General features: G+C 46.6%; 1 protein-coding gene and 1 long non-coding RNA gene across 2 annotated transcripts in view; one reads left to right on the forward strand and one right to left on the reverse strand.

Moving 5' to 3' along the window:
• LOC149362787 (monocarboxylate transporter 12-like) overlaps positions 1-19651 on the forward strand; it is a 38291-nt gene extending 18640 nt beyond the window's left edge. The window contains exons 3-5 of the mRNA XM_089569815.1: positions 12797-13139; positions 18411-18943; positions 19512-19651. Of these exons, the coding sequence (XP_089425941.1) occupies positions 12797-13139; positions 18411-18943; positions 19512-19651 (1016 nt within the window). The remainder of the gene's footprint in view (positions 1-12796; positions 13140-18410; positions 18944-19511) is intronic.
• Positions 1927-4948, reverse strand: LOC149362788 (uncharacterized). The gene is made up of 2 exons (XR_016288530.1): positions 3901-4948; positions 1927-2113 (listed from the first exon to the last, which is right to left on the reverse strand). It is a non-coding gene; the product is annotated as an uncharacterized LOC149362788 (long non-coding RNA).
• Positions 19652-20529: the final 878 nt, after the last annotated feature.

Raw genomic sequence — 20529 nt, forward strand, 5'->3', positions numbered from 1 at the left:
ACGAAGGTCGCATGTTGTGCTTACACTTTCTCCCCTCGCGTACGAAAGCGACCGGCCCGGGCGCAGATTAGAGCACAGTAGGGCGACGGGCAAAGGGTTTGAGGCGGGAAACATGAACAATCTCGGCACCTCGGCAACGACGATCATTAACAGGATGAACAGGGGCAACGCGATAGTTCACCGGGGACGTTTGTTCGAGTACAGTATACGGACCAATATAACGGCTCAGAAATTTTTCACACAATCCCGGGGTACGCACTGGAGTCCACAGCAGTACCTCATCACCAGGGTGAAAAAATATGGCACGGTGGGAGAGATCATAGGTGTTTTTCCGGGAGGCTTGGGAGGCGTCGGTATTCAGGCGGGCAATGGCACGGCAGTAGGTAAGACGAGAAGTAAACTGTTCGTGAGAGAGTCTGGAAGAGGTTGAGGGGGCGGAGAAGAAAGACGCTTCGAGGGTGAAGGTTGGGTGACGTCCATACACAAGGAAGAATGGGGAGAAGTTGGTGGTTCTTTGCACGGCACTATTGTATGCAAAGGTAACGAAGGGAAGCATGGTGTCCCAGTTGGTGTGGTCGGGCTGGATGTAGGTGGCTAGCATATCGGACAGCGTGCGATGAAAGCGCTCTGTGAGCCCATTGGTCTGAGGGTGATAAGCTGAAGAGGTTTTGTGCACGGTTCTGGAGGCGTGAAGAACTTCGGCAAGGATGCTGGAGAGGAAGGACTTGCCGCGGTCACTAATAAGGACACGAGGAGCTCCATGGCGCAGAAGGATGGCGTTCAGGAAGAAGTGGGCGATCTCTGAAGCAGAGCCGGAAGGAACAGGGGCCGTTTCAGCGTATCTAGTTAAGTGGTCGATGGCAGTGACGATCCAACGGTTGCCCGTTGGTGTTAATGGTAAGGGACCGTAGAGGTCAATCCCAACGACTTCAAAAGGGGAGAAAGGACAGGGGAGAGGCTGTAGAAGGCCCGCAGGGGCAGACGTGCTCCGTTTACGACGTTGGCAAGAGATGCAAGACGCAATATATTTTCCAACAGCGGTTGAGAGGCCAGGCCAAAAGAAACGGCGCTTGATGCGGTCATAAGTTTTCTGAAAGCCTAAGTGGCCAGCCGGGGGGTCATCATGAAAGGCCTGCAAAACTTCTCGGCGAAGAGAACGGGGTACGACAGGCACCCATGAGTCACCGAAGGGGCTGTAATTGTGCCAAAGAAGGATGTTGTCGACTAGCTTGAAAGAGTTAAGTTGGCGACGTAGGCGGGAATTCGGTGGCCGCGTAGCACCGCTCAGACGGTCGATAAGAGTCCGGCAGTAAGGGTCGGCCCGCTGCGCTGAGGCGAGATCGCCAAGACTGGGAGCTGGCATCAAGTCAATGGGTGCGGCGGTCAAGGTTGAAATAGCCGTCGAAGGGGTAGTTTGGCAGTCTGGCGGCAGAGAGGACGCAGGGATCGAGAGCACACTCCACCACTTGTGAGACAGGAGACAGAGCGCAGGATGGAGCGAGCTTTAATGGCACCCGCAAGTATGGCGACCAACCCTTCGAAGAAGAAGATGATCGATGATGATGGATATGTACAGATGAAGACGAAGGTCGCATGTTGTGCTTTGAGCGATGATGATGGATATGTACAGATGAAGACGAAGGTCGCATGTTGTGCTTACAATATAATTAATCATTTTTCAGATTATTGAGCTCTATTACGTACATAATGCCCGTCTTGCTGTACGGTCCACCGTCACTGACCAAACCGACATATCTCTCGCACTTTGTAAAATAAAAATGTGTAAACGTTAAAAAATGTCATCCAATACATCTCTAAGTGCTGCTTTAAATTGAAAAACCACTCGGTTTTATGCTGCTCTAAAGCTCCTGATAAGCTTATAGCATGGGTAACACAAGTAACACAAAGTAACACAATTACCACACAGAAATTGCGCAGGAAATTTTATTGGGGTACATTTAATGCTCTTGTGGTTCTATAGTTCTGTATGCTTCTTATCGTCGATGCTTTTCTTTCTCGCTCCTTAATTCGCTGAGTTTAGTGCCCACGGCCAGCAACAGCAGCTTTCCGGAGAGCTCCCGCCCCTTCTTGGTCGGCAGGGCCGTTGTGTAGGCTGCGTGGGAGATAATTTTGAGCGATCATAATATAAATCTGCGCAGAACTTGTGCACATGGCCACAGTAGCATAAGTCGAAGAATTATGCACTGAATCCGAGACACCCTACCGTAAAATCCATTGTGGGATATTAAAGGTGCCCTGCGACGTACATAAAGCATGGGTTCTTTAATCTTTGTATGCAGAGTAAGGGACATTGTGAGTCCTGAACGCGCAATGAGATCACCGAAATCATAATATTTGATATTTTAATCTTCGCTAGAAATGCTTGTTTCGAGCCGATGGTGTCGCAACGCGGCGGCCATTTGCGGCAGCGGAAATGAGGTGGCATCCAGATAGGGCGCCGCCTTTCTCATTGGTTGGGCGTCCAGTTTGCATATTGTTCCTTCATACTTGCGAAATGGATCCAAAATATTTTGTCTCTGAGTACTGAAAGCTTTTTCGCATGCCACAAAAACTGGAAAGAAGCAGGGAAAGCGAACGAAAACTAACAAGAATACAGCTATGGGCGACACTTTCCATTCCGCTTCAAACCTTCATGGCGGCCAGCGCTGTTCAAATAACGTTGGCTCAGACCAGAAAGCGCGCGCGTCGAGACCGGCCGTGACCATACCAAGACGGCAGCGAAAAAAAAGCAAGTCGACACACCTTGCCCAAAATGTGGAGAGAAAGGCCGGACAGGAGACGGAAGTCGAGTTTGGGGGGGAGGGGGGCTACCGCTGACAGCCTTACATTCCGACTAAAAAAGAAACTTCGGGGAGCTTCCTTTGTCGTTAGCCAGCCCTGCCCTTACTACGGCGTCGCGTACAAGGGGGAAGACGCCGTTAAAATGCGAGGCTGTCTACAGCCCCGACAAAGCAACAACTGCATGCACGCTTCCGCTGCGTGGGCGCTAGGCGCGGTTCTGATTGGTTGAGCCCAATCTCGGTACTGGGTGAGTGAAATGGGAGAGTGAAATGCGTTTTCGTCTGAGCTTTTCATTTCGAATTTTCAGAGTGGAATAACTTTGGCTTGCATGCTCCGATTTCAATAATTTTTTTGCTCTGGTCTCTGGAACGCATGATGAACCTATTTAATAACATTAACTGGTACAGAGCAAATCATCGCGATGCCCCTTTAAAAGCTTAGCCTCATGCTTTTTTTTCCGGGCTTTACCATTAAAGTTTCCTGGCACAACCGCGAACGGAAACAGGTATACGCCAATTGTTTCTGAAAAACGTTCGTACGCACTAACCACCCGAAATAAAACGCGTACCAGCTCTTCATTCCACTGCTCCTGCTTAGCTGTAGAGCGCAAGCCTTGTGGCAAATGTAATGGGGTAATTTTAACCTAATTGGATACGCAGAACGCAGCAATGCTGATCCCGTGTTAAAATAGAATTAGCACTATTACTTACGACAATGAAAAGGGTTCAGTTCCTGATACGTGCATATGACAGAATCCATGACAGGTTGTTGTCTACGTCTCGTTACTTAGAAAATACATCCGTAACTAGCCCCGCAATGTGCATAGCGAGGTTAGTCTATGTTTTTTGCGTTACAAAATTCATATCATGCACTTGAACTACCGCTGGCAGGAACGCAACTCGGTGGCGGTAAAAATTTCGCTACTGAAAAATGAGAGATTACTCTTCGACTGCATATAGCCCAGCTTACAAATAAATCATGCATTATGATACCATTTAGCTTAATTTATAGCCCTATCATCGAAAACTGCCGACAGCATTGACAAAGGTAAACAACAAAGCAATACGGGAAAAACAGTAAATGGTTGTTCAGGCTTACCTGAAATATTGATGATTGCAGGTTCACAGAAACCTTGGTATTTCCCGCTCACTTGCACCCTGGATCCTTCCGATGGCTCATCATCCCATGCATGCTTGGCGCAGGTCATTTTAACGACGTCAAAACTGTCTTCTTCCTCAAAACGCACAAGTGTGGCGCTGTACCATGATTTCAAAGGGAAAACAAGTGGATGCAACGGGTATAACCGCAAATTGCTCGCCCGGGAGGAAAGTGCGTAGCACACTGCAGAGTCCGGCTTCTAGCTCTGTGCAACAGACGACAGTGAAGGGTGGCGCCACCAATGCCTTCCTTAGCAGATATCTGTGCATATCTGTGCATGTCAGATATCGGCACCTGCGCACGGGCGCTCGCGCGCGCGTCAGAAGCGGGGTCCGGTTTACAACAATGGGAGGACCGCGGGGGCTCTCGGGGACTCTTTTTCTTCATGGCTTGAAGCTCTTTCAGCCTCCCCTAAATTTTCTTGGAATCCTTGCAGCTCCCAGACCATCTCTTGTTCACGGCTTGACATTTTTTTCAGTCGGCTCCAGAGGGGGAGCGAGCCAGCACCAGGAGCATGGAGGTTCATGCCACTTTTCGACGCCCGTCGCGGCGCGTGCTGGGCGCGCAGGCGCTTCGCGTGCATGCCTTGGAAGTGTCCATCGAGATGGGGCTTTATATCGCGTGTATCTTTATCAAAATAAATATAACTAACGATACCCCTGCTGCGTCGTGTTTTCGGATCACTCTGTAGAACGTATTATGTAAACTGAACCGAATAAATATTTCATCCTATCTACATAAACCAAAGAGAGGCTTGATTGAGACCTGTTATATTCGAAGTGATTGTTAAAGCGAATTTCGAAAATCGCTAGCTCTCTGCTCCTTGTGCTGGACACTGCGCAATGAATTCGACCATACATCACGTCAGATACATCACAAAGGTCCCAATCGCCTTTCCTAGAGATTGATACGATGCGCAGCTTGACGTTTGCATTCGCTCGCAGATTTAGCATCTGCTTGTTCCGCAGATTCGGCACCCCATGCGTGAGCGGTCTTCTCTTGTTGTTGTGGCACATAATCACGTCATTTTACATGTTTGTTGCTTTAGGACAGGGTGGATTACGGGAACGTTTCAGCTGGTTATCAAAGGTAACGGCGCGCCTTCTCTATCAAATATGTAGCTAGTCAAACGGCAATTTCCGTTTTGGACAAATAGGTTTCATGAGTTTTTTGCACACATAAATGATGTTGTGAAGGTGCGGTTTCACAATTTATATTAAGAAATGATTAGCGGTACACCACAGCGGTTTCTGTATGCAAGTTATTCGGCCAAGCGGCCGTATAGTGTGGTGGAATTATCGCCGTTAATTTCCTAACAAACCTCTTAAAATTCTAATTACTTGTTGAGGCTTAAGTGCTTGTTTTTGTGAAAACACAGGCAGTCATTGTGTTAGGGCGTTATCTTTGCCTGAATTTTTCAAAAAACGACGGCGTTCTGAGGTATCTTCAATGTCCGGTTAAATTGACGTGATTACGACCTGACTAGAGTGACCAAGGGCGCCAAACCTCTCCCTGGTGTGATGACCAGGTGCATCTCGTGATGTTTCTTCGATTTCTCTTGCCTAGAATGAAACAAAACACTTTTCAGCTTCATCTAGTGCTCGTCGTCATGAACACACAAAACTCAGCAACAAATGCCTTCTTCCAGGGAACAGCAGTGAGCATACTTCATTGGAACAATTAGATCGCTGGTATATACTGTTTTCCATGCATAATTGCACGGATTGGGTCGGAATTTTTATTTTTTTTTTGAGGGGGGGCGGGGGGATTTGTGTGCGCTGTACTCCATTGCAGCGCACAACAACATGTTGTAGTTCTTTAAGGAGAAGCAGAAGGCTGCAACGGCTGTAAGAACCGAATTGCCTGATCTGAGGGTCGCTTTTCACTCCAAAGTTGAAGACGGGGATCGTCATCATCGTCATCCGTGATCAATTTTACAAGACAAAGAACCCTACCATCGACCACCGATTAGCTGTTGTTGAATTCAGTCGGGCAGGGTCAGGCTACCCTTGTTTTTTGTCACATCTGCACATCATACATTCCATAAGCTTTGACTGTGACTCGCTGCCCTTGGAGTCCACTCTGCCACTCTAAACGCCGACCTTTGTTCGGCTCGTTACTTGGCCACCCTAAGCTCATTTTTTCCGCATTTTGTTAGTGCTAAGATATGGATGACACCAGTTTGTTCTGTAATACTCTAATCGCTCCCCTTTACGTTATCGCTAGTATTTTCCTTGCCATGCCCAATGCGTGCTACACGGCTGCTTGAAATCGCGTCGAACCGATCGCCACTCGAGTCGACAGAGCTTTGCGGTAAAATGACAAAAAGTTATCTTAGCGGAAAGTTGAGCACTCAGAGGCTCTTCGGCGTCCGGCCGACATTCGACGGTTTCAAATGCTTACGAAATGCGAACAGAGACCGCCCCTGTCATTGGCGGTGGCCATTATCTTGCCTCAGAGCCGCGCCCCGCAACTGCATCGGCCCTCTTGATTTCGACATCTGCTGCTGACTTGTTTCTTCTCCTCTTTGTTTAGCACGCTGCTTGCGTTGTCGCTAATTTAGTACTTCAAGTTAATGACTCGTCATTCAGCATTTACAGCGTGCGCGTGAAATTTCAGCGGGAATACACAAATGTCGACTGCACTGCAGTGCCACCGTTGTCTGCATACCTGTTATCGTTTGTATATGGCATAAAACGCAAGCTATGTTGAATATTCTCTTTCTGATGCGCGGATTGTAACTATGCTTGTTTACACAGCATGATCACTGCAAGAAGACCGGATGATTGCGACGAAACACCTGATAGCCGGAGAACTGGCGCTTCCCGGTCGTGGTAGATCCGCTTTCTTCCATACCACAAATACTCTGTGCTGAACTGCTTTATCCAGAAGCATGTTCGACGATTGATCGCATCAATGAAAATGATCTGATTTGTTATCCGCGAGCGGCGCCAGTGGTCGACTGTTGACAGCTCCCTAAAGCAATGCTCGGCATGCCGGGTGACACCGGCGCTTCCCGCTCGTTCTATTCGTCCTGCGATATCAGCAATCCTCCGCTAAGGGTTGCAGTTTCCAAAACTTCACTTATGACCGTTTGCATTCGCCAAAACTTGCGTATTCGCTCTGCACAAAAGCCGAGACCACATACGCGAACAATGCGGACTAGCGCTTATTCGTCGAAAGCAAGGGTCTCATCGAAGCAGCTCATGACGGCGCTGGAGAGCTCGGAAAGCGCCGTGATATGGTCTGGCTGCGTGCACAATGGACTTCAATTCAAGAGACAAAAGCTTTCTTTCTATGATTTAGTATTTTTTTGAGGAAATATGGGGAGTCATCATACTAAGAAGCAAACAGAATGAGCGTGAGCGTCAGGTTCATTATAACTAGGATCGGCTATACAATCCAGCCGGAATGAAACGCGAGCACGCATATCGCCTTCTTTTTCTACATTGCAGAGAAGTATTCACTTGGAGCCACTTAAAAAATATGTACTTAGGTAGATCCTTCACCCAGACACAGGAATCAGCCTAGTTCTGTACAACAGCTGAAAGTACACAGGCAAAATATTTTGTTTTGTTCACATGGGCTGTTCGCTTGCCTTGCTGTAGACGGAACAAAATGGGCTGTTAACATCTGACCAGTAAATAATTTACATAGTATTTTTTTTCTCACATGGTGTTTCGAATGGGGTTTTAATAGCCGAACGATGGCTGTGGTGTCCAAGTTAAGTATACGCTCCATGCGATGCAGTTTGGCGAGCACGAGTGACGTCATCTGGGTAACAGGGAAGGGGGAGGGGGGAAGGTGGACGTCGCTCTCTCGCTCAGTTTGCAGTCAGATAGGAGAGCGCCAAAATATTCCCTCCGAAAGCGAAAACAAACTTCGTTAATTATGCGTGGCTCGACCTACTGCTGTGTTTGTATATCGAAGATAAAATTACATCTCTTTCCATGGAGATCATGCATGCTTGCGCATGCACATGAGGGTCCACTGGAACAGAGTATATTTTGGAACTAAATTCATGAGTGCAAACTGGGAGCGGATTTACATAGTCTGGGGTGTTTTCAATGTGCCATCACTGGTAGGAGTCCTAGGAGTTGCTTTGTTTCTTTGTGTAAAGAGAAGGAATGCGCTGAGTAATAGGCAGTGGTTTTGGGGGGCGTTCTTGGAGCGAGCATCTGTAGTTTCAGACTACGGTTTTTTATACATCTGTGTGGTTCAGCGGGTTAGGGCGGTTTTTTTTACATGCATGCGTGCGCGTTGTGGGTACGATGTCGTTTTTCTGTGCGTGCTTATGTAGTTTCTCACGATGTCTCGCTTACAAGTTTTTCTGTATGGATTTGTATCACGTTGCATAGAGCGGTTTAAAATTTTTATATTGATATTGGTGAATTCCCGCCATCTAAAACCCTTTTCTGGATCAATAGAAAGAAAACTAGAAAGTGCATTACATTTTGTACAGTAATTTATTGCATTTCACATCGCTAAACCCTTCCTGAAGTTTATCATCGCAATGCGATACATCACGTCAAAATTCCTCTGCTGTCCCTAATTAAATTAATGCCCTGAGGAAATACCTAACACAAAAGTCCTGTAACATACTCAGCAAGAAATGCTTAGTCTTTTTGTTTACTTGCACCCATGCTTCTCTGAGCGGAATACATGTGCATAAAGCAAAGCAGTGTTCATCCTGAGACATCCAGTATATAGCACTACCATTGTGTTTGTGTAGTAACGATGCGTTTTTCGCAATTCCAGCCGACCATGTTATGTATGCGGATGTTAGGTATGCGGCTGATTTCATTATGTGAGTCAATTAGACACCTGTGCTTCAAACTGTAAGGGCTCTTAAAGGAGAATGGACACCTAACTTCTGGGTGCGTGTTTTCTTCTCTGTAATGATGCGTGAGGCATTTTTATACATGGAGTACCACGTGGTGTTCCTAGAACTGCTAAATAATTTATTATCGATTTTTTGTCTTGCTGTTTAAATTTCAATAACTTCCCTATGAGTGGGACGTCAATGAGTGAGGCATGAAAAACTGCGATTTAATAGCTGTGTCCTCGTTTTAATTCACCTAATGCTGGAGCCAGTCAGCCAGCTTCACTATCCGGACTTGTAAAGAATGTAAAACAGCGATCATATTGCACTTTTTTCATGCCTGCTGGTCATTTCCGAAATTCTGTGGGGGCACGTCGCCGGCGGAGCGCATTGAGTCAGCAACGCCTCGACTGGTACCCGTGCTGCTCGCGCTGCTGACACTCTTTCTTTCATTGTGAGCACGTGCCGTCCTGCTCGTGGGTGCACAAAAGAGGGGTTGCCGCTCGTTGTGAGTCATGACTGGAATGCCGCGACGTTGAGAGAGTGTAGAAACGTATTGTTGTGTCGTTTGCTGCCACAATAGTTCTCACAACATCAACGGCCAAGAGCAGCCAGTGTAACTCTATAGATTTCCTGGACATATGTCCCAAATTCCTGGAAAAAAAAAATCAATATTCGAAATTTGTAATCTACTGCTGAGGAAATTTTGGAGGTAATGGGGAATCTTTTCTATGTGTAGCAAAATCTTGCAGAACTTTTCCATCGCTCGCATCGAGCGATAACAAAAACATTAATAGCAAGACAAAAAAAAAACCACGCAAGCATGTCGACGGGAGGTTGGTATAGTGAAATCTTCCAGTGTATAAAAAAAATGCGTTCATACACTTTTTTTCATTCAAAAATGGTTTTCCAGGGAATTGTTGTCTGTGAAATGATTGAGAACGAGAGACGGCAAGCCTGGATAACTTCTGTGCGCAAGCTGAAGTAGGCGGTTTTCTCTTGCTAAATTGGTTTGGTATGTTGCGCGTGTATATTATTTCTGACGAATTTTCATTGTAATTCACTAAGCATGCAGTGTTTAGTCGTAGAGCTCACGCTAACGAAACTATTTTTTTTTCCTGTAAAGCCCTCCGCCGGTCAGGTAACGCAAACAAATATTTTGGAGGCTGACATCAACAGCTGCGTTAGGCAGACGCGTGTGAGGCAAGGTCAGTGATCGCCTCATTGTTCCTTTGTGTGACGCCCGGCTCAATTTCCAAGTTATTTTGCTATATGTAAAAAATGTCTAAAAGTAAAAGTAGTAAAGATATTGGCTTGCACATGAGTGAGTATTTGAATATAAGAGATGGCTCTGCAAATAAATTGTTTTGGGAATGCACGTGCGCTGCAATCGGCATTAAATTAAATGTACCAACCACTGCGTAGTGACTGACCAAACTATACCATTTTTTCTATTAGCCGTAAGCGAGCAGCTGGTAAGGACATTTCGCGCGTATTTTCGTTTTTGTTTTCAGCCTCGCCTATCTTTATTTTACGTCCAAATAAACACATACTCGTTTTTATTCGGCGAAAAACGTAAAGAAATTCCAACTATTTGGCCAAAAAAGTTGCGTCAATCGAAGTGCTCAGCTATTCAACAAAATTAAGTATTTTGCGAAAATGACCGTGCCATAAAAAAAAGGGTATTAAGCTCGAATTCCACGTCTTAAATGAACTTGCCATTTACTTGCGACATACATGTCGGCGCAACGGTGACGGCGGTTTCGTCAAATATCTGCTCCACGAAGGATGCACTGTCAGTTCTTTTTTTTTTCAGGTTCGGCGCAGAAAAAAAAAATCGCTGACCACTCTTTCATGGAACCTGCACCTGAGAGGGTACTGTCGCGATGGAAAGAAATGCGAACAGCGCAGCGCCTAATTCGAACACAAGTACGCTACAGACATGAATTCCAATTTCGCAGTGCGTAGGCAACATGCTGTTCACATTATTTTCTATCGCCCTTGTACATTTTCCTAACCGTCTTAATCTCGTCAGCGTTCTAGCACGAAGGAAAAAGCAAGCGTCAGCGCAAACAGATTTCCAGGCAGTCCAACACGTGCAAAACACGTGCGGAACTGGTTTTTTTCAAGAGAAAGGGCGTTAGGCGCAACTTCTCAATGGTATGGGTGACAGGTCTGTCCGGTCAATTGTGGGGAGTCGCGGGAGACGGTGCTATGGTGCTTTTCACTCGCGCTTGCAACGCCCCTCTGCAAAGCTCTGCTGCGTGCCTTTCGGAGCGAAAGAAAGGGGGAAAGTGACGCGGACCTGGACTATGTGTCGCTTTTCTGCTGTTCTGGGGGGGTCTCGAGGGTCCGCTTTTTCACCGCCTCAGCAACGCCATCTCTCGCTCAGTAGGGTAAGGAACATTTTGCCGTGAGTGGTACTATAGGCACTATATGGTGGCTTACCGTGGACACAGCGGCGACTCATTTAATACGCAAATAAAGGATGTCTTGCTTCCCCGTGGCGGCCGGTCTCAGAACTGGCATCTGAATATCGGCCGGCAGGGGAGGTTGGATTATGAAGAGAAGAAAAAGTTGAGGCGAAAAGAAACAGACCAACGCGCATAGTATCAAGAACTATTTGCAGAAGATTTTTTACAAACTGTTCAGCTTGGCACAACAGTCGGAGTAGAATGGCGAGCTTGGTCAGTACACCACGGAGACTCGGCGGCGCGGAAAAGGCGATGGGTAAAAGATTTGCGTGTAGCTGTGGAGTTTTTCTCGTCTGCATTGTAAACGTTTTGCTGGCAACTCTAGATAAATGAATTTCCAAACATTTTGTATTTTTTCTCTGACAATTATACTAGAGCGTTTTAATCTTCATCACTGTGCCGCAAGGAGCGATGTGTTATTTACGCTCCTGGACAAGAAATGGCTGTATGCTGCTGCGGTTTTGCAAACGTTTGTTGTCTGGCATTACCGCAAACAATGCAGGTTTCCCAGTCCTTCAGAACGACATAGTTTTGGGGAACAGCGCCCAGAGAAGGAACGTACACCGCACCACCGGCTTGATGGTTTGAGTATTCATCACGTTTGCGAAGGGGCTGAGTTCGATCCCGAAGCGCTTGTTGTACGTTCGGGACTCTATAATCTATCAATAATCTTAAAAACTATGATTTCGATCGCAACCAACTCGCTGGACTTGTAATCCGCTTATTTAGACCCAGTCAGGAAGGTTCAGTTCGTCAGGAAGGTTCGAAGTCCACCCAAGATAGAAAGCGCGTATATGCATGTATTAGTACATTTAAATCATAGCAAAGTAGAAGGTGATTTATAGCACTCTATTTTAATTCACCTTAGTTAAACACCGCTATGTAATAGCAGTCCAACTTGATTGAAGCCTCAATCATACAAAGCTTAGTACCTTGTTGTGCGGTGTGTTTCACCATCTTAATTAACCAATATTATCATGTTTGACTCAAAGTTAATTATTTAAGTTCGGAAGTATATGGCACAAGCACCCCACATATGAGGTAGGATATGTTCCATATCTGCGAGATTGTTTCCATATAAGGATTTCAAGGTCCCCATATAAAGAAAGAGCATCTATATAAGGACTCAAATACGACTATATATAACAGTATATGGCACTATATAAGGTACCTTATGGCCGTATCTGCCCGTATTTGTGGTCTTATACGCCCATATATAGCAGTATATTGCGGCATATCAGGTTTCCCATGGTCATATCTGGCCGTATATACGACCATATATGGACCTATTTAACTGTATACGATCCCATATATGAGTATATACAGCCATATATAAAATATATCTGGCCCATATCTGCCATTTTCGTAAGGGTTGCGCCTTCTGAGAGCCGCCGTGTTGCATGTGGTTTTTTGTTCTGATCGTAACAAGGATTTCGTGCCAGAAACTGTTTTCATACATTGAGGTTGTGAGTTTTCCCTGTGTGAAAGCCTTTGTAGCGAACTACATGCGGTGACGATGTATTGCATTCTTTGTTTGTAGGATTCGGGTACGGGCTCTTCTTGATATCGGCTACGGTATACACACTGCCATATTTCGACAAATACCAGGGAGTGGCGACGTCGCTGAAGTTTGTCACTTCGGGATTGGCTGGAGTCATCAGTCCATTCGTGGTGACTCGGCTGGTGGACACGTACGCCCTCAACGGGGCACTTCTAATTCTCGGTGGTCTGCTCATGCAGACGATACCAATCGTAATGCTGACCAAAAACCCTTCTTCCATACTTGTCTGCAAGCTTCGAGCCAACACGTATTCTGTGCAAGCAGCAAGTGCCGCATCCCGCCCAAGCGTAACTACCGTAGACAGCACGGTTTTAAGTGAGAGGTAAGGCAAGGATGCTTTCCCGCATTTCTCTATTCAATCTGTTCACTCGAATAATTTAAACATTTCCTCAGATACATTAGCTTCACATATTGAATAGTACCTGTAATTCCAGTAATTGAAATGTAATTAAGCAGCGCATTCTTAGAAGAAAATTTATCGGTATGGAATTTATCCGATCAAGTGAAACACATGGTCACGAACGGGCAGCTTCGCGCGCGCTGAGAGAGCAACGCCTGCAGAAGAAACCAGATTTGACTGTCACCTCAGTCACGTTTACAGGAAAAGCATTTTCGTTCGCAGTAATTTCTTTCAATCCAAAGCTAGTTGAAAGTAACCTTCCGCGATGTAAATCATTAGCGCTCGTTCTGAAACTTCGTGCTACAAACTTGGAGTGTACAACGAGTAGTAACACGAGCCTTTGAAATCCGACAGCGTGTAATAGGGTGAGAATACGCACTGACTGCAGCAATAATATTCGTGAATGATCTGTTGTTGATGAACAATTGGCTTAATGGGCAAAGGTGCATGAGAAATTGACGCCCACCTTAATCCAGCAACGAGCTGCTTGGTAGCCCACCATGCTATGACTCCAAAGAGGTTGCAGGTGCCATCTGGCATTCAAAAAATAAATCTTAAAGCGACACATGTACACAGATCCCTAAGAGTTTAACGCGCTCGACATTGTTACACACAGGTGAGCTTCGCTCATATAGTATTAAATTTAGACCGACACAACCATCACAAGAAGTTTGGGTAATTGGGGTTTAACGTCCCAAAGCGACTCAGGCTATGAGGGACGCCGTAGCGAAGGGCTCCGGAAGTTTCGACCACCTGGGGTTCTTTAACGTGCACTAACATCGCACAGTACACGAGCCTCTTGAATTTTGCCTCCATAGAAATTCGGCCGCCGCGTACGGGATCGAACCCGTGTCTTTCGGCCAGCAGCCGAGCGCCGTAACCACTCAGCCACTGCGGCGGGGTATCACAAGTGTTCAATCATTTCTGGAGAGCTGGTGAAATTAAAGCACAATTCCAATATCGCGTTTATCGCTTCTGTAAACTCGTGGTACGAATTGTCGGTGACAGAGGGAGAGAAACAAAAACTTTTTTTGTGATGCGATATTTCCGCGAATGTTTGTTCAAAGCTGCCGGCACGCCGCTTTATCGCTTTCTTTGTGATGCAAGCCGCGCCTTTATTTATCTCGATTGATCGTATCCAGGTGGAACCGATTCTACATTGTTCAAGAATGTTCTGGCAACTTTCCAAGCTTTATCTCGAAAGTTCGCTATCAGCTTTAAAAAGAGCATGGCCGAGAGCGGCAGGCATTCTGTTCGACGAGCACGCTTGGTACTACGCCGCCGCCGAATGATTCAGTTCTTTGCGGGCGCAAGTTAGCTCAAAGAAAGAGTTTCGTTTAGAAGCCATTCTCGCTGTTTTCCTGTTCGCCGGACTGCAGTCACCACTACGTCAAAATATTAATCGTTGAGGACACCTCTGGGCCAGGATCACGAAAGAAAACGGGGCTGTCAGCTGATCCGAGGCTAGCCAAGTCCGCTACGTAGGGGGATGTAGGACTGTGCCTGATTAAGGCCTCGTAACCTTTTTGATTACTGTACGCAACTGGCCCGCGGCTAGCCAAGCCCGCTACGCTGTAGGATGTAAGGCCGCACCTCATTAAGGCCTCGTTACATTTTTCATTCCTTTAGCTTGAGGCCACCGTAAGCCTCTAGTTGTTCTCGAGAGTTCTCGGTGCTCCAAGCGGGCGCGTCCCCTAATCATACACAGAAGTAGGGCGCATACATACCTCATTGTAGGCTTAACAACGCGGCTACGACGGGCGAAGACTGTTAGCGTTGTTAACCGCGAGTCCCCGGGCGGTGCCAAGGGACTACCTACTGCGTGACACCGTCTACAGGCGGCGCCACTCGATTAGGCCCTACGTTCTCACGTCAGCGGATCCGCATACCGTACAGCGGAAATATGCGGCCTGCAAATAGGTAAACGAAAGCTGTCCCTTTCGCTTGCAGGCATTAATGGCGGCTCCGCAGCGTCGCGGGGCTAGTTTCCTGCCTTGCGCGTCGCCATCCACCACTTCGCCGTCGACTGTGTTATGACAACCGGCGCCAACGCGATTACTCAAGGCACCGTGCCAGTTAGCGAAACGGACACGCCATCCTTGACGAAATGGCACGCAGGTGCGGTGGTATACGTCGAACGTGAGGCTGCACGTACAAATTGCAGAGGAAGAAAATATCACGCGGAGAGGGTGTTCTTATTGTTTCCGTGATTTTGTTTTCGTTTTTTAGCCAAGGCCTAGCTTCAAAGTTGAGCTCAACCTTCATGGGTTGTGGCTATTTCGCATTAAAACTTCTTTGTTTAATCGATATCTAGGACTGGCCTCCGAACATGACCGCTCTAACTTCTTTATTTGTGAACTGTATAAAAATTCAAGAAAAAGCCACGTAGGACTGTCTGAGTGAGGACTCCTTGGTTGGCACGTACTTTTTCAAGTAAGGTCGTGTAAAGCGTTTTCTCTGTGCGAGAATTTTCGCTTTATTTACGGTTTCCACAAATTGTCTTTGTTATAGCACCGTTATAGTTAGAGTTATAGCACGTACCGCAGCTCTTTCCCCAGCGCTTCAATGTTTGACACCACTGCTCCATGGTACGATTATTCGTACAATTAGCGAATAGTAGCATAGATTCTCGATTCATATTATATTCAGTTATATCAGTATTCTATTCGTATTCGATTCGGCAACGAAGTTGCGCTATTCGTATTAGATTCAGCTAAGAAAGAGCAATATTCGCACAGCCTACCGTAAAGCAATTGGTGTCCACTAAGAAGCGCCGGACATGGGAGAACCGAAATCCCCTGATTTCCTTGGTAAACTAACTTAATATAAATATTTACACAGAGCTCTCTTGTGCTTATATGTTTGCTTCTCTGCTTCCACCGCTAGCACGTTGCGTAATATGAATCTCAACCAGCGGGCTCTTCAAAAATCGCAACAATGTGCGGCTCTTTGTAATGTGTTTGAGGTGCTTGCCGACATCTTAGGCATTTTGTCTCCACTGTTCGTTTTCACTTTAAAACTGAACACTGTCTAGAGCATTCGATATAACGGCTTTTGTCGACAGCTAAGTGCACTTCTTGCTATCGCCGACCCACTAAGCTTCTTTTCAGGGCACCACTACTTCCAAAAATAGTTTTTGTTAGAACCATTCTACTTTCTTGGAACAATTTACTCGCAGTACAAAACTGAACACCAACCGCTCTCGCATATAAGTGTGTAGCAACCTATTTCGCAAAAAATGTGGTAGAGCGCATATGGCAGCTTTCAGAGATCATGAATGGCAACTTACCAATATCCCTCCATAGAAAAGTATACAACAGCTGCATCTTAACGGTACTCACCTAGGGGCAGAAACACGGAGGCTAACGGAAGGGGCCCAGCTTAAGTTATGGACAACGCAGCGAGTTATGGAATGAAAAATTATCGGTGTAGCGTTAGGAGCCCGCTAGCCGGCAAAGTGGTTGGGTCCAAAAAAAACGCGGATTAATGACATCCTAGTTGAAATCAAGAGGAATAAATGTGCTTGAGCAGGCCACGTAAGGCGAACGCAGGATAACCGCTGGTCCTTAAGGGTGACAGGCTGGATTCCAAGATAATGCAAGCGTAGCAGGGGGCGGCAGAAAGTGAGATGGGCGGATGAGATTAAAGGGGGCGGCAGAAAGCTAGGTGGCCGGATGAGATTAAGAAATTTACGGGGATACGGGGGCCGCAACTGGCGAAGGACAGGATTAATTAAAGAGATATGGGAGAGGCCTTTGCCCTACAGTGGGCGTAGTCAGGCTGCTGCTGCTGATGATGATGTTGATTTTTTGCGACAGAAATAATTCGAAGAAAATAACTTTCACCGAATTTCTATCTTTTCCAAAGTATTAAGGGCTGCAAATGGCAAAATCTTGCCAAGGATTTAAACCACTACCAAACTCTTCATACTGAATGATATATTAATTTACTTCTCAGACGCGCCACATACAGGTACTAGCGAGGAAGCGTATCCTCAACGATGTCACTCACTTCGGCACACTAATGTACAGGGTGTATCAAAAGTTCCCATTCCAAAGCGCCTGCTTTAAGACATATATTGTGGCACTTTGGACGCCTTTGGAATTATCAACTTTTTCAGCGGATAGGAATTTTAGTTTCCTATCCCGCACAGAAGTTTCCAAGTTTTCAGATGCAAATTTCCAGCCACAGTGCACAAAAGCACATCGTATGGCCTGGAAACTTTTGACCCTGCCTTTATAAAAGTCCCAAGAGAAAAAGCTGTGGCTTAGCTCTGGTTAAGCCTGAGTGATTGCGAAAGCAATAGCTCCCTGGCTGCGGTTGGCTCTGCTGGTGGTTTGGCATGGCTTCGCCTTTTGTGCAACTAAAGGATTTACTCTGTACACAACATGGTTTGCACTACTCATAGACGATTCTTCGGCATTCAGAGAGTCCTTGAAACTACTCTCGCTCACTGAACTTGTAGAACGCCGCCTGGCTCCCCATTCTGCAGCATTGGCGCGTTGCTTAGCCAACCGCTCTTGCCTTTCTTCATCTGTGTCCTCGGCATGGCGCCGTCGTTTGCGCGCAGCACGTCGCTCCAGCGACGCCTTGAACAACTCCTCAGACATGACTAAGCGGAGCGCGCCTGCGGCGCCCCGCTTATCCTCTCCTAGCGAGCGCCCTCACGCGGCGGGCCGAGGAGGCCGTCACGTGGTAGGCGCCGCGCCGAGCGAAGGAGCGACTACGGCCGAAGAGACGAGTTGGAGCCCCTGCTCTCCTCTGGTCGTGACGTCACGCTGTCACGTGGTCGTGCGCCGCAGCTGCGCCGGAGCAAAGGAACGACCTCCACCGACGGCAGAAAAGTGCTAGCAGTATTACTTTCGCAATAAAAGTTTAGCGCTAGTGACGTACCACCGAGGTGGCAGATAGCAACGCTCGCCGTTGCGGTTACCAACACATCGATAACAAAAGTGTTGTGCGCGTTTGCAAAGCACGGCGCCTCACCAGCCGCGCAGTGCAATTTTCGCCGGTACGGTGACGTCATTGCTTTAATCTTTAGTTCCTCGTGAGTGAGTGACATCTTTGAGGCTGCGTTGAGCAGTTACTTTATCGCATTCCTTTCGAATGAGAATTTACGCCACATGTGCTTAAAATGTACAAAACACCAAGGTACTGCATCATTGCTATACACAGAGAAATATCACTACGCAGGGCAACACCGCAGTTGAACGGCCAAGGAGCTAGGAAGGATATGGACCTGGAAAAGATAACTATAAATCATGCGCTGGCTCTCTTCCGCATGCCAGCGTTCTACGTTCTTCTGGTAGCCTCCGTCGCAGTCGACTACGCTGCCATCGAGTTTATGTCTACCATCGTAGACTACGGTGTCGACAAGGGGTTGGTGCTCGACAAGGCCAAACAGCTAACGATGTTTGCTTCGATGGGAGAGTGCTTCGGGCGCCTCGTGATAACGCTGTTCACAGACTTCCTCCCGTTTAGCCGCCGCCCAATGTACGCAGTCAGCCTCCTTGGCATCTTCGTTTGCATGACGGCCATGCCTCACGCCTCAAGCTTTCCGGCAGTCACCACACTCGCTGTGATGGAAGGTATCGCTCACGGTTACGGAATGTGCATCAAGTACGTTCTAGTGGCCGAGTGCTTGGGTGTCGAGAGGACAGCGGCTTGCTTCGGTGTCGTTGGTGTGGCCTTGACCCCCCTGTCTCTCGTAAGCCCCACAATAATAGGTAAGTGCGAAAAAGTGTTCGCGAATGAGCTCACCTCGGTGTGAATAATCAGCCGCACGCCTTAGCTCTGCCTGTTCCTTGAAGTAAGCATAGAGTTTGAAGCAAACATGCATAAAATATACTACAAACCTTTTATTTCTGGCGAGGCCAAACACGCAAAATTCAGACTTGCTACGCACATGAAGCCTTCCTAAATTACCCTATTATTTGCCCTAAGTCAGTCTACCGTAGCTTCGAATATGTGCAGGCGCGCACATGGCAACATTCGCGGATGTTAGACATCCTTTGGTTTAATCACCTATCGTTTCATTCAAAACCACCCGACTTCTCTATGGAGTCTAAACGTAAGCTTTTGAATTACATAGATACGCGCTCGTTAAGATATCTTAATTTAAAAACTTCAGTACACGAAAGGGAGACTTCGACAAGTGGCTGGAGCACACTTTCACTTTTGTATGTGCATTTCTTAGAAACTCTACGGGAGTTACAAGCAGACCGCACTCTCACGCTGAGCTTCTCACGCAGCTGAGGGTTGCTCTTTCATTTTTTCTTTCTGCCTTCATTCTAGGTGTGTTCCGTGATGCCAGGGGATCATACGACAACTTCTACCGGATGATTGGTGGCTTTGCTTTAGCTGCAGCTCTCATGTTCGGGGCATATGCCTTCTGGACCCTGGTTCGAAAAAACTTCAACACCGATAAACAATGATATAGTTAAGTGCCTTCTGAATGTTTAGAAGCGTTTACGAAAAAGTGGCTGGGTTTTTCGCTGCTGAAGTATACATACATAAATTTTCAAGAACATTCTGCGTTCAGCCTTAAACCACGCCGTTTACAATGTACCTTCCGAAGAACGACCATGCTTTTGAGGTGTTGCCGTTTGTATTTTTGTTTTGTCAGATATCATGACATTGCATTTTTGCAATAAATTTCCAGTGGTTACTATTACGTTTAGACACGGGGCATAAGCTAGAGCCACCCATCTGCTATGCGATTTTAAAGCATGTTACAGAGCGTCACGTTGCCTATGTGCACCTTTGACTTGCCAATGTTCCAAAATTTCATTATACTAAAGAAAATTTTTCATTTCCTTTTCAATATGCACACTTCGAAAATTTAGTTTTCGCATACTCTATGGTGAAAACATCATCAGCATCAGCCTTACTCCGCCCACTGCAGGGCAAAAGCCTCTCCCATGTCTCTTCAATTAACCCTGTTCTTTTCCAGTTGTGGCCACTGTATCCCCGCAAACTTTTTAATCTCAACCACCGACCTAACATTCTGTCGCCCCCTGCTATTCTTGCCTTCTCTTGGAAAGCAAAGCTACTATGTATTAGTTATCGACTCATTTAAAGACTTCAAATTATAATGGTGTAAGCACCTATTCTGGCCTTGGCACTGCCAAGTGTTAGTGGAGCCTTTTCGCTGGCACATAAAGTGTTCAAATGAAGAAAAGTAAAAAAAGTGATCACCAATAGCTGGTGACTGGGTGAAAGAAAAACAAGGAACGGATGCCTGCTTGTGCTTCACTAGCAGTGAATGTTATACAAATTTCCTGTTTTTTTAACTTTGGCGTATCAGTAGCAA

This window comes from Amblyomma mixtum, chromosome 2, assembly GCF_055824585.1.
Source record: "Amblyomma mixtum isolate Tamu chromosome 2, ASM5582458v1, whole genome shotgun sequence".
In the NCBI taxonomy this organism is placed as follows: Eukaryota; Metazoa; Arthropoda; class Arachnida; order Ixodida; family Ixodidae; genus Amblyomma; species Amblyomma mixtum.